General features: G+C 41.5%; 2 protein-coding genes across 5 annotated transcripts in view; one reads left to right on the forward strand and one right to left on the reverse strand.

Moving 5' to 3' along the window:
- Window positions 1-14,365, reverse strand: part of tbcd (tubulin folding cofactor D) — a 33,254-nt gene that overhangs the window by 17,406 nt on the left and 1,483 nt on the right. For both annotated transcript variants that reach the window (XM_077528990.1, XM_077528999.1), the window contains exons 3-13: window positions 14,184-14,281; window positions 13,966-14,067; window positions 13,700-13,846; window positions 12,870-12,925; window positions 10,942-11,074; window positions 9,442-9,487; window positions 8,034-8,166; window positions 7,825-7,949; window positions 6,461-6,521; window positions 6,297-6,371; window positions 6,133-6,224 (exon numbers count right to left, since the gene is read on the reverse strand). In XM_077528990.1, coding sequence (XP_077385116.1) covers window positions 6,133-6,224; window positions 6,297-6,371; window positions 6,461-6,521; window positions 7,825-7,949; window positions 8,034-8,166; window positions 9,442-9,487; window positions 10,942-11,074; window positions 12,870-12,925; window positions 13,700-13,846; window positions 13,966-14,067; window positions 14,184-14,281 — 1,068 coding nt within the window. The remainder of the gene's footprint in view (window positions 1-6,132; window positions 6,225-6,296; window positions 6,372-6,460; window positions 6,522-7,824; window positions 7,950-8,033; window positions 8,167-9,441; window positions 9,488-10,941; window positions 11,075-12,869; window positions 12,926-13,699; window positions 13,847-13,965; window positions 14,068-14,183; window positions 14,282-14,365) is intronic.
- Window positions 282-7,783, forward strand: znf750 (zinc finger protein 750). 3 transcript variants are annotated; one of them, XM_077529031.1, is made up of 3 exons: window positions 282-417; window positions 2,609-3,775; window positions 5,136-7,783. In XM_077529031.1, exons 2-3 carry the CDS (start codon window positions 2,622-2,624, stop codon window positions 5,647-5,649), a joined length of 1,668 nt encoding a protein of 555 aa, XP_077385157.1. In that variant the 5' UTR covers window positions 282-417; window positions 2,609-2,621; the 3' UTR covers window positions 5,650-7,783. The 3 variants fall into 3 exon arrangements, with proteins under 3 accessions (XP_077385157.1, XP_077385139.1, XP_077385148.1); XM_077529013.1 differs by lacking the exon at window positions 282-417 and adding an exon at window positions 433-1,042; XM_077529022.1 differs by lacking the exon at window positions 282-417 and adding an exon at window positions 1,021-1,082.

Here is a 14,365-nt window from a genome sequence, read left to right on the forward strand (position 1 = left end):
CTTGATTTAACATTGTGAATTGTGAGTATAACAACTGGAGGGGTAAGTACATAATTCACTCTTATGTCTCCTCCTGATTAGCAATTGAACCCGCATCATAATATTTAGCGGCTCCCGCTAAAAAAGAACCGAAACAAGGACCGGGTTGGCCGAAGCCGCATCATGCAAATCGTTGCTCGAGGCTCGACTAATATCAGGAACTTTGATGTTGCCCGAGGGTGCTGCTGTTTGGACTGAGGCTCCACCCACTGGAGAAAGACAACAGCTCACAAAGGCAAACTCACCACACAACTAATATGAATAAGGTTCACACATGCTGGATCTCACACATACACACACTCACTGAAGACATAATAGCAGGACATCCCTGACCGACTGAGGAGCTGCTTGTCAGGTAGCGCGACACTTACAGAGCAGGTAAAAACAATTTAAAAATCAATCATTCTTGTATTATATGATTCAATCAATCAATAATATGATGATTATTGAAAATGGTGATGATGGTGGTCACTGACGTATGCGAGTTATCCTTTCATTCGTGTTTTTTACAGAATTCATATGGAAAATAACAAAAATTAATTGAACTTATGCACTGTGGTGTATTTAAGTGGCATATAGTAGGACAGATAAAGCAAACTTGCTACATAAAAAATGATTTTTATAGATCTAATTGACGTGCCTTAGGAAAGGAGTGGCAAAACTTGAGTGACAACTTCTTGCAACAGCGCATGACAAGCAGGTTCCTCCACGCGACTCCGAGAGCCACGGCTTGAGGGGCACCTAAAAAATCTGAAAGTTGTACAAATGGTTACAACTAAATAACAGTAAGCGCAATGAAGTGCTTTCTTGTCAGGCAAGAACGAGTCATGAGCTCATTGATGATGTCTGCCATGTGCATCCTACAGGTGTAGTAGTCATGGGATGCAGGTGACTGTCAGTTACCACACAGGCAGTAGTGCGTTGCGGCAAGTAGCAAGTTCCAGCAGGCCCGCCACACATCCATGACAGTCAGAGCTAAGTCCGACCGGCACCTGCTGCCTCGGTGAGGCAATGTGATGAATGACATTCAAACGGATGTACAGGTGAACAACAAGCGGGCAAAGGTTTTTTACACACCCGCCCTCTAATCAAGCAAGAAACAACGAGTGGACTAACGCAAATGAACGGCATGCATACGTATTTGCATATGCAACCGTGTCTCTGTTTGGTATCCAAACTGTTTGCAGGCGCAGTTGTAGAAAATACATTAGCCCCAGGGTGTGAGGTTCTGGGCAACTAGAGATTTTGGAGCGTCGACTCAAACACTTGTGTTTGTAAAAGCAAATACTTCCCGATGCCTTTTGGCCAGGGTGAAACTTTTCAGCAAATAGAAGAAAAAAAATGGCTTTTGTCCTCACAAATGTTCCAGTGTCTTTCCACAAGTATGATTCACAACCTTTTCCTCCAAGTCACTAGTTACTTCAGACTTCTGGATGATTACATGGAATCAGGTTTAGGGGCGATAGCACCCCCGTTTTTTTTTTTTTTTTGGCATGCACATGACGGCCATTGTATAACTTATTCACCGCCGTGGACGTTCATATCCGTGAACGGTAATGCAACCGTTTACTGCTAACGACGAACACATCCGCCCTTAGAGAGCCTGTCGTCACGTGACTTTCTCTGAACACCCCACATGGCAGGAAATTATTTGCGCAGCGTAAATGGGCTCCAATGTCATGGGGGGTGACAACTAGTGTTTATTCATCAACTTTGATGAAAAGGGCATGATATACATGCACAAGGGGGACATGTTGAATTACCGATGAAGTGTCAGGAAACTTCTTTTTTTCAACTTGGCGGTGCTGATGACGTTGAATTACCCCCACTATTACTGGTGAATGGTTTCAAATCTGCTCAGACAAAGGCTTTACAAGTTTGTACAATCTGGATTTATTTCCACTTTTTGTGTGCTCAAAATGCCATCGAAGTTAACAGCTTGACACAAAGTGTTGATGTGTTATTTAAGCATGTTAGCAACTTAGCAGCTGTTAAATCAGCTGCGGTCACAGTCACTTATACCGTAAAAAGTCTTCGTTATGGTGTTGATCAGCTACTAAATTCAACTGCGTAATATCTATTAAACCGTAGCAGCACAAATGAACGGAACAGATGATTTCCCCCACATTTTGCGTGTGGTAACAGTATCTGCTGATTCAGCCACCATATATAAAGTGTATAATTGGCTACACATTGATTCTTCTTTTGATAGCCTGGAGCATGCGGATCTATTTGTTTGCCTCTTCTCATTGCGGCAGCTGGTCCACATCAGCTGTTAATCATTGTTCAGGTGTGGCAGATGCATTTTCTATCATGCCAAAATGGCTGCGCTAACGCCCTCTATTCCAACTCCCAACTAACTTGACAGTAAAATTCAGATTTGTAGGCCACCGTAATGACTAGTAGAGTAATCAATCGATTGCAATGACTAATAAACCTATGTCGTTATCGGCGTTGCTTTGGATTTCAGATCAGCGATTGAGTAGTGAATGTTGGCTTGTCAAGAAAAAATTCTCAAGCTTCATGTTGTGTCACATTTATTTATGAATTTTTTTCTATGGAAATGAAGGGATTGGATCGCAATGGCCACTGCTCAAGAACGGAAGCCCAAAAGGCCTCACTACATTCCCCGCCCACCCGGCAAACCATTCAAGTACCAGTGTTTCCAGTGTCCTTTCACCTGCAATGAGAAGTCCCACCTCTTCAACCACATGAAATACAACCTGTGTAAAAACTCCATCTCCTTGATGTCGCAGAAAAACTGTCAGACAACTCGCCAGCTCAAGGCTGCAACAAAGACCGTACCTGTGAAATCTAAGGATGGTGCAACATCGCAGGAAGCTCCTGTGCCACAAAAAGCAAAGGAGGAGAACGCAGCGGAAAGGAGCGATGCGTCGGAAGAGGTTGACGTTGAAAGTGACAGTCCGGTGGAGAAGGAAAGCTGGAGTTTGCCAAACACATGCGATGTTCCAGTGAAAGAGGCCAAGTCGCTGCCTCGCCCATCTGCCTTCTCCCCGGTGACGCCCATTCATGATGGAGCCGAAGCATTGAAGTTGTCTGTGGCGATGTCTGACAGTTCACAAACACCTGTTTCCTCATTTGAGCGTCCGGCATTCCCATGGACTCTAAAGCATTTCTCCACTCCCATGGGTCCAGAATACACTCCTTACCTCAGGCCTTTTTATTCTTCATACTACCAAGCCGCAAGCCAGAACGCAATTGAGACCAATTCTTCTCCCCTGCAGCTTGACTTTCCGGGTTCACACAGGCCAGTGGCACCGCAGGCCATTGTCCCATCTCCTCATTCACTCTTCGCCCCTTATCCGTACCGATACTGTCACCCAATCAACGCAGGACAGCCATTTAATTACAGCCTGTATAGGCATGAGCTTTCGAGATATCTTCCTTTGGAATGGTATGGGCAACCCCTCGCTACTAAAGATTACAACTTACACGTACAATCGAGTCAAAATCACTCTGCTGAACAAGAGCAGCTCAGGCAAAGTGGCAACAAGGAGACCAGGCTGAGCCCGAAGGAAGGCTGTTCTGCTGTGGGCTCCCCCAACAGACCCAGCCATGCGCAAGTCACCCAGAGGGATGGCGAGGAAGCACCGCAAGACACCGGCCTGGATGACACCCAGGTGTCGAAAGAGGAGCAAAACGTGGGGACCGACGCCAGGCGCAAGGACACTGCTGAAAGCTTGCTGCAGCTCGGAACTCTGCTTGTGGATGCAGGGTAAGAAAAGAACACTTACATTCATACGCCAGCCATTCATCCATTTTCTATATTGCTTTTTCAAAATAAATAAATGACTGAATGAAATTCGCGAAGTAGTTAGCTTTATATTTTACATTTATTATAAATGTTTTAAGGCTCTAAAACCCCCCACCACACAGTTTATACACTTTTCTCATTGAGGCATTTACATTTTCTCACATTTCTCTCGTTTAAACATTCTCAATGTTCAAACCTTCATAAATTTTATACAATAGATATATTACTGTAAGAATTATTATTATTTTTTTTAAATCTGCGATACAGCGAGATCGCGAAAAATGAATCACTTTATATATAAATATATATAAAATAACAATAAATAATAAAATAAATATAAATGGAAATAAAAACATCTCTGTCTCTCTCTCTCTCTCCCTCTATATATATATATATATATATTAGGGGTGTGAATTGCCTCGTACCTGACGATTCGATTCGTATCACGATTCACAGGTCACGATTCGATTCGATACCGATTAATCCCGATACGAATTTATAAGTCGATTGTTGCGATTTTTTTTCATTCAAATTTAGAAAATACTAATCAGTAAGCTTGTAGAGTGTAAGATTTATATGAAAATGTATTATTTATTTATCTGAAATTTCAGTCTTATAGAGGTTGTAATCTGTTTCATGTTTAAACAGCATTAAAATAAAATATTAAGGCTTAATGTTCCGTTCATATAACATTCTTCCATGCTTAAGGTGTGAATCCTAAAAAAAAATAATAATAATAAAAAAAATAATAATAATAAAAAAAAAATCGATTTTGCCTATTATTGAATCGATTCGAGAATCGCGCGATGTAGTATCGCAATATATCGCCGAATCGATTTTTTTAACACCCCTAATATATATATATATATATATATATTTCCTGTTATATTTTTTTTTATTTAATTTTCAAATTATCTTTTTATGTCCATTTTTATTTCACTTTTATTCCTATATTTATTTATTTAGTCATTTATTTATTTTGAATTTTGGCCGTTTTGGTCCTCCATAAGCAAAAGGTCCGTAAAATCCAAAATACTATGCCAATTGATATTTTTTTAGAGGTTGAAGTTGACATGAGATGTGCATGTGAACTACGGTGACGATTCATAGCATTTTTGTGTCATTCAGCAACGTTTAGCTTTCGTACATTTACAGTTGTGCTCATAGGTTTACATACCCCAATAGTATGTAAACTTTCAAGCACAATTTAACTCTTTAAAAGGTTATACAGTGGAGGTACAAACGATGAATGGCAGAAATAGCTGACAAACTGCAACCTCCTTGGAATTCAGTTGAATTGCTGTATTAATCTCTTAAACAGATTGCCTGAGAACAGCAGATATTTCGATGTATCCGAATCATGTGAGGAAGCTACCTCCAAACATGAAGAGGACAACAGAGGCACCCTGGCACCGCTAAACCTCTCGACAAGGAACCCAGACATCTCGGACACAGAAGAGCCACGGGGTGCAGAGGTGCCGCTGAACCTCAGCCTCCGCTCTCCTCAGGCCAACATGTTGGAAGACGACGACCACACAGATGATGAAGCACGTGACCAGAGGCAATCGGCAGCCCTGGCGCTCTGCCAGCTCGCCATCGCCAGCTCGGCTGCCTCTTTCACGGACAACGGAGACTGGGTTCCAGGCTCAACAGAAAAGACTGAACATAAGAGTACAGCTCACACGACGGGCACGAAACGATTCAATGACAGACACGGGAAATCCAACAAGCACAAATCAAAGAAGAGAAAAGTGTCAGCCCGGTCTGTGAGGAGGAGGCCTCATGCTACTAAACACTCGTGGTTGACCAATGAAAAGCGTCTATTGCCAAGATAAACGCTTTCATTGGATAGCTGCACATATACAGTGAATGCATGCATATTCTTGGCTCGGAATGCAATGTTTTGTTGTTTGTTTTTTAACTCCATCCCCTGTTATCCTTTTTTTTTTATGCTCAGGCCAAAGTGACTGCAATATTCCAAGATATGGTGGTATATTGGTGCCAAACTAAAATTTTAAAGTTGAAAAGTTTCACTCAGACAAAAGTAGTCCCTTACCACCATGTTGCGGTATCTACAGGCATTAATTATTTATGGTTTGGCACTATTTGGAGTGATAGAGACCAGCCCTTGCATAATAGCATGGGTTCACGACTGCATTTTGCATGTCTAGGTTGGAAAGGGTGACACAGAATGTTTAAAGGTTTTGTTTTGTTTTCCAGGATACTGAAAATCAGGATACGTTTTTGAAGAATGCAAATAAAACATGAATGAAGAAATATTAAAATGCCACCTTTAAGAGTATTTCATAATAACTTACCATGTGTTAATCTAGAGGGCAACAGGAGGCCTCTCCTGCCAAGTTCCGCAAGGGCCAGACAGCCTCCGTGCCAGTTATCTGTCTCCTGGAAGCTTCGATCGGAACACACAAAGTGGGTTAACGAGCTGCAACATAAAAAGACGTTTCCATATGAAATAATCTACCTGAAGCAGTCTAGCACTGAGGCCACCACCTCATCCGCCAGCTCCTTCGGAAGCCTCCCAGTCACTCTCCCAACACTGAAAGCGTTCAAAAACACTGTTCAATTCAAATACGACAAAAAAAAAAAACAGCACCAATGCTTGAATATAAATCAAATACTTGTTACCCCTTTGCTGCAGACCAACGCACTATTGTTTCCTTATCCTTAAGTCCCACCAACAGATGCTCTGAGAATAAATATCACTGGGTTATTTACAAGTGGGAGGTATAGGCAGTGAAATGTCTGACTTATTACTGGGAATATGCACTTTTAAAGAAGACTTTCAAAGGCCACCTTGGTCAAATTTAAGACCTTTCATTTAGTCTTTGTGACAATGAGAGGTGGACAACTGTACAATTTTTTTTAATTTTTTAAATATATAAAATGTTTAATGTGTCAGTGGTGTTTTTTTTTTCAATAACAATAACTATTTTGTCCCTAGGTGTGCGTGTGAGTGTGGATGGTTGTTCGTCTCTGTGTGCCCTGCGATTGGTTGGCAACCAGTCCACGGTGTCCCCTGCCTACTGCCCAGAGCCAGCTGAGATAGGCGCCAGCACCCCCCGCGACCCTTGTGAGGAATAAGCGGCCAAGAAAATGGATGGATGGATGGAATAACTATTTTGGAAAGTAAAATTTAAGATATAAATTTAAGAGGCACCCTCTATTAGGCTGAATTTACAATGTAGGTCCAAGTCCCCAATTTGATTTACCGTATTTTCCTCACTATAAGGCACACCTAAAAGCCTTGAATTTTTTCAAAAACTGACCATGCGCCTTATAATCCAGTGCGCCTTATATATGGATCAATATTGAGCCGCAACAGGTCTCGCTATCAAGACGCTATCGGTGACCCTGCACGATCGGTGACGCGCATGCGCAGAAGATCCCGCCATCTTGGATCGCTAGCTAATACTAATACTTTACCTCAGAGAAAATAATAAAACAGCTGTTTATTCATTTGGGGAGTGAATGGAGTTGTCAGAAAGCTGGTTTGTAATCTATTAATAAAGTTTGACTGACCTATCTGACTGTTTTGTTGACATTCCCGTTAGCGCAGCACCATCTAATGGATGCATAACGTAACCCCAGCCTCTACTCTAGCGCCTTATATATGGAAAAATTTGTAAAATATGTCATTCATTGAAGGTGCGCCTTATAATATGGTGCGCCTTATATATGGAAAAAGTTTGAAAATATGTCATACATTGAAGGTGCACCTTATAATGAGGTGCGCCTTATAGTGCGGAAAATACGGTAAATGAGGGCAACCTCAGCACCATTGGTCGCCATATTTATTTATCTTTGCTTCTGCTGTAGTTTAGAGTTGCTATGAATGTTTGAAAGTCACCAAAGTATTTCAATGAGGTCAAGAGGGCAATGACGCCATACAGTATAGCCGATATGTGGGCACTAGCCACCAGCATGTATGAGATTTGCACCCCCCCCCCCCCCCCCCCCCAAAAAAAAAAAATGAAACTTATTTATCTCACCAATAACAGTCTCTAATTCTTCTGGAATATCATAATCCTCCTCCCCTTGTGTCATCTTATTGAGAGTATCTGCGGCTTGGCTGGTCAAAAGGGTCGATGCTATGGACCTGCTTCCTCTCTGGTACCTTGAATATGGTAATATAACTCATTATAGATTTTTGATTTCAAGCAAAATAGCCCTCCTCCCCAATATTGTGTTTACATCTCACCTCCAAGGGGCCAAGCGTGGCTTCAGGTAGGTGAGGCCAAGTCTCTGGATCAGTTTGATGTTGAGCTTCCTCAGCGTGGACTGGCTGCTCTCCAAGAGACGTTTTTCTTCCAAACACCGCAAAACTCGAGACACTTGGACGGAACAAACACAAACTTGTCCATTATTACACATTTCAGGAATGGATCACTTTTCATTAAGTGGAAAGCGTTGTCTGTCAGTGGTTGTGAGCATTTTCAGAGGAATAATTATAAAAAAGCCCCAAAGCATTTTAGCTATAAATGCTCATAATCCATCCATACATTTTCTACAGCCAATAGCAGGGCACATAGAGACAAACGACCACTGACACTCACATGCAGACACACCTAAGGACAAAAAAAAAAAAAAAGCTTCCCCACCCCAGATTTAGAGACACCTAACCCATCTGTATGCAAATATGTCCTCTTGACCGAAATTATTTGTATTCACAAATCTTTGTGACCACAGGCAAAGGCAACTGAACGAAACAACGCTGATGTACACAAACTAGAAGGTCAACCGGTGGAGCATGAACATGCGCTGAGGAAGAACAAACTACTTATTTAAATAAAAGCGGGTGGCGGTAATCCCACACATCCATCCATCTATATTCTTAACCGCTTATTCCTCGCAAGGGTAAAATCCCACACATCAAAATGTAATTTCCCCATCAAACAGTCTAGTGGTAAATATTTATTGGCATAAAATAAAGTCAGTTCCAAGCTCTGGAATCTAGATGGATCTTTTTCTTTTGTAAACAACAACAGAACAAAAACAGACTGAAAAAGATTGCAAAACAATCATTCATTTACAGATATACAATTATGAAATGTGCCATAAGAGACAGACTCACCTCATGTCTCAAATTCAACGTCACTAAATCTTTTAAATGGAGTTCGCTATTCGCGCCATTAACTGCATCATCTTTACTCATGATCACGTCACACGTTTTCCATCTACCACGACGCATGCTGTTTACAGTATATCATACTCTACTTAAGCGTATCAGGTGCTTAAATCTGCCTAACTTTCAACACGTTGGCGCTCCACACCCTCAAAATCAACGTGGCACATCAAGATTCACCCACTAATCTATCTTCAACTCAAAAGCTATACTGATCTCAAATCCGAAGCGATGCAATGTCATCATTGGAGTAGTTTCAAAACCTAAATTTCAAATACAAACTGGGTGAGACCCTATTCCACACCTACTCATTGCAAAATATACTTGACATATTATGTTGGCTGTTGGCACTAAACAGTTGTTGAGTTGATTAATATAAATATCAAAGGCAATGAATAATTTGTTTGTATTCATATCCATTCAATGACATTTTCATAAAAACTCTGTCACTGTCCAAATCCTATTGCATCTAAGCTAAACCAACCATGCTTTAAGAGGTCCTCCCGCTTGCCGTGTTGGAAGAGCATCGCCTGTTGGAACACAAATAAGATACCTGTGAAGAATGTTTTAAAAAAGGTGAACTTGATATTACACATGTGAATCTTTATATTTTGTACCAGTTTAACAACAACATACACAGCAAAAAAACAAAACAATACATAGAAAAACTTGTTTAATGCCTTGAGCGCAGCTTCACAGCTCAATGAGACGTTAAAAGAACACGTTATTCAAGTTTACTGCATCTTCCCGTGCCATTAAATGCATTGACTTGCTTGGAGCATGACTAAAATCACAATAGCAGTTGAGAACGCCATCATTAAAAAAGTGGATTTAATTAGAGGCACGTTGCTGCGTCACATGGCTTAAGGCGAAACTAGTATTGAGATTCCACCTTTTCGATGTTTCTATAGGTGGTTATCTGGACTGCCTCCACACCCATCAAGTGAAAAACTGAAAAAACATGTTACATTTTTGTTATCTGCTTTTTTTTTTTTTTTAAACATGCCTGTGAGGGAGCCTATTTGCTCTGCTATTATGCAAAAGTGGGGCTAATTTACATAATTTGGGTAGGGACATGAAACAAACATCCTTTAATAATTGATCCTCAGGGTATTTTGACATGTCACTGATGTTATTAATACACCTGGGAAAGGTTTTAAAATTTAATTATTAAAAAAAATGCTTTCTATGTCTCCTTAAAATAAAAGGTTTAACTGCAGATTTGCCCAAGCCAGCACATTTGCACAAAATTTAAACACCCTATGGCATAAACCAGATACTGTATGATTTGACAGTGTCGGTGCCCGGTGGTTGCGGCATGTCTGCACCGGCACTGTTTCTGATGGGGGAATGTCGGTGCCATCCAGCTGTTCCACCGGGCACCTGTGGGTTGCTTGTGTTTTTTGCGCCAGGAAACAGGCAGCATTTTTCACAACCCCTTTTTGCTCGGCGGTGAGGTCGGCGCTGCTGGACAGTCTACGCTGGTGAGCTAAAATGGATGGCAGTGGAGCTGAGGACGAGAACATCGCCGCTAAGCGCAGTGGAGTGCGCGGGGCGTGGACTAAATTAAGGTTCGGCGCTTGGAAGAGAGGCAGTTTGGATGAGACTGGAAAATTGGACCACTTTTTGTGTGTATGATGCTCATCACGAACGCAGCAGCTGCTTGTTTATGAGCTAGCTTATAAGAAAACTTAGCTTGCAGCAAAGGTGCATGACGTCATGCATGTTGATATCACGTCTCTGATCAACTGCTGAAAGGAGACTGACTCTGTCCTCTTTCATCTAAAAACTGCTTCAAACATCAAAGCGTGTGTAGGAAAAATGTTGATTTGTCGTGATTGTTTTGTATTGGTGTTAATGTTTTATGTTATGTTATAGTTTTTGTGTTTCTGTAAAGTGCTTTGTGACAGCTCAGGCTGTATGAAAGCGCTATATAAATAAACTTGAGTTGAGCTGAGTTGATCACATGTATATGGATGTTTACCAGAGACTGCAGAGTGCCATCCAGCGCCCTAATGGAGTCCAGGGATTGGTCATTATTTTGGGATATAGTGGCCAGGCTCCAGTCCAGGAAGTCTCCTAGGCACTTCTTAAGGACATCAGGCCGCGTCATGAATCTGTAAAGACTAGGGGTGTCACGATTCGCCAACTCCACGATTCGATTTAAATTTCGATTTTGGGGTCACGATTCGATTTTTTTTTCGATTTTTTTTTTTTTTTTTTTTTTTCTCCGCTCCCCCACTTTATAACACAGAGGCATATGCTTCTGTAGGCTAAGGCTAGTCTATGATCATTGGTTCTATTCATTGTACAGTAAATCTTATTTCAAAAGATCGGCTACATATAGGTGATGCAATTTCCATATTATTTTTGTGTAAATTTATGTAATATATGATAATTGACATTAGGCAGGAATGATCAAATTCAAAGAATTTATTTACAATATAAAGTTAACCGTCTTGTTCTTACTGAAGTGTAAAATAAAAAATAAAAAAACAAAAACAAAAAGTCACAGTGGGTGCCTGCCATCTATTGACTGTTTTTGGTTACAACAGTGTGCTGTGCGTTCCTCTTAAAATAATGTGCAATGTGCAACAACAACAAAAAATATATTGTATCCAAAGTCATGGAACAAATACAGCCTGAACAAACTATATCCCAACATTTACAGTTGCTGGGCATACTGTAGCGTGGTTCAAGTACACTAATTAAATGTTTGAATCCAGCGTTTTCCAAGGCTGCAGGTCTGCTGCTATAAATAGACCTATGGATCTGGCGTTTCGCGCGAGCTGAAGTGTGTGGAAGTTTCACTGTAAATGAGGATGAAATAGTTGGTTGGACCGTTGTTTTCCCACTTCTAGTTGAATTTGATAAATCTAAATCTTTGTGATGCCTGCGTAAATGTCCCGTCATGTTTGTCGTGTTTCCCGTTGTTACGGCTGGCGGCTCGGGCCATTCAGTTTGAATGCGCCAGCGCGACACTCTGATTGGAGGACTGTGCCAGCGCGACACTCCGATTGGACGACTGTGCCAGCGCGACACTCCGATTGGACGACTGTGCCAGCGCGACACTCCGATTGGACGACTGTGCCAGCGCGACGCTATTGTGTATCCGTGTATTATACCCCTATTAGTTATTGTTTCTCCTCCGTTCTGTCAGTTCTGTCAAATGCGGTTATTATTTGTTCACCTTCCACTTTCACTCCCTTGTCAAACCCCTGCCTGAAATTTCAATTAAAACTACTCAGATGTTAAAGTCGACCCGTGTTTATCTACTCTATATTTTCTGTTATTGTGTTACTTCCCTTCCCCTTGACGAGCCGGGCGTAACACCGTGGCCGAGTACAGTACGCGCACATAGCATATCTTGCAACTGTGGTCTTTTTATCGACAACGTGAACGTTGTCGACATAACTCACCGGGAACGCAAAATGTTTCCAAACTGGTGACGAGAGAAGCGGGAGCGGCTTGAAGCACCATTGCTGTGTCTGTCCGCGCTTGCCATCATGACTGCAGGAGAAGTCAGCTAACAAGTGCCGTTAGCTAGTAGCTGAATGGCTGCGTCTCATTTGCTTTCCTGGGAGGTGGCGGTGGCGGCGGTGGCGGCGGGCGCGGGGGGGGGCATCGAATCGTGTGTCCTCTCTTCTATTTCGATGCTCGAAATCGTGACGTAATTTCGATCGATTTCGATAAAAAATCGAAATCGTGACACCCTTAGTAAAGACCAGTGAAACAAGACCGAGCATTTACAAACAGAAATATGCATGGAGCAACACATTTATTGGTAGCACAATGCTACCCTCTAGTAGGCCACATAACCCCATTGCAGTTGAAAGGCAAAGAATACTGTGACTTCTTAAAATGTGATTAGTAGAATAGTTGTTTTGTGATTGGGTGACAGAAATGACTTACTTTGACAGCAACACTGATGCAGCAAGCCTGCAGCCATCACTGACACCAAGATATGACTGCCAACAGAAGAGGCTACCGTTACAATAATCACAAATATGTGGACCAATTTCTTCCTTTGCATAAATACAATATGTTATTGTTAAAGAGGTAATGAAGCATAAATTCGTAGTGACATCAAAACCCATATACTGTAGCAGAATCTCTAAACTTAAAGTAATCCTCTAAAATTGACTTAACTGTATTAAATTGGTCGGGCGAACTTAGGACAGGCACCATTCACCTGCAGTCATAGAGTTGACCTCTCGCTCTGGAGGGAAACTCAAGAGTCTCCACTGGGGTATATGCCACGGAAGAGGCGGGACGTGATTTTGCACATCAGTTTATTTCCGGTCCGGGTTGCGAACGCGCAACCCAGGGGCACAAAGTCGGAAACACAAGTATTTTTGACGCAGCCCACACGTCACAAACCGAACCGGAAACAAACTTGTGCAAAAAACAGTCCCGCCTCTTCCGTGGCATATACCCCATAATACAAAAAAAATTGTCTGATATGTTGCTAGTCGCGTTCTCTACAAAAATAGCTCCTAAAGGGCGGTGTAAAAGACAGTGGAGCGCCACTATTTGTGAGGGATAGGGACCAGGCCAAAACCAGGAAATGTTTTCAATTATAGAGAGGAAGAAATCCACTTCTCATAGCATTTTTTAATGACTTTTAAACTGTATTTTTTTTTTTTAATAATACTTTTTGACTTTTAGAGTTTGCATGTACTATTTCGCTGTACAAGCTAGACAGTAGCATATAGTGATGCATCAGAATCAGTTCAATTTGCCTTAGCAATTGCAAGGATGCGGTCCATGATAGGCTCTCTGGCTCGGCCATCTTGAGGCTGCAAATTGCCATCAAGGCGGTAAAGGTCGAAGGGTGTGAGGCAGGTCATGGACAGCCAAAGCAGCAGAATATAGCGTGTCGACCATGTCTAGAAGAAGGAGAAAATGGTCAAAAACAATGTCTGATGAAAGAAAGAAAGAAAGAAAGAAAGAAAGAAAGAAAGAAAGAAAGAAAGAAAGAAAGAAAGAAAATTTCTGCTGATGGAACCTCTGTGTCAGTCGGGTCCTGCTTGGACAGCAAATCCAGAACCGGCTCCACATCAGCAACTTCATGAGGCAAACGCCGGATAAAGATTTTGTAGCCTCGCACCTGGGAAGAGACAACAATTAATAATAGATAAATTGTGATAATGAATGGTGCCGTGTTCACATTTTCTCAATGTCTATTTTTGACAGCCCCAAAAAATAGATGTACATCAGACTAACCTTACAGATGATATAGAGGAACCTGAAGCCCAAATGAAACAGGGAAGAGGGGCAGTCCTCACGCCTCACCAACTTCAGTAACGTATTCATCATCCACTCTAAAAAAAAAAATATATAATAAATGCATTTAAATTTGACTGCTAGGTTGCATCTTGTACCTTTTTTTTTTTTTTTTTTAAGAA

The sequence above is a fragment of the Festucalex cinctus genome, chromosome 1, assembly GCF_051991245.1.
Source record: "Festucalex cinctus isolate MCC-2025b chromosome 1, RoL_Fcin_1.0, whole genome shotgun sequence".
Taxonomy (NCBI): domain Eukaryota; kingdom Metazoa; phylum Chordata; class Actinopteri; order Syngnathiformes; family Syngnathidae; genus Festucalex; species Festucalex cinctus.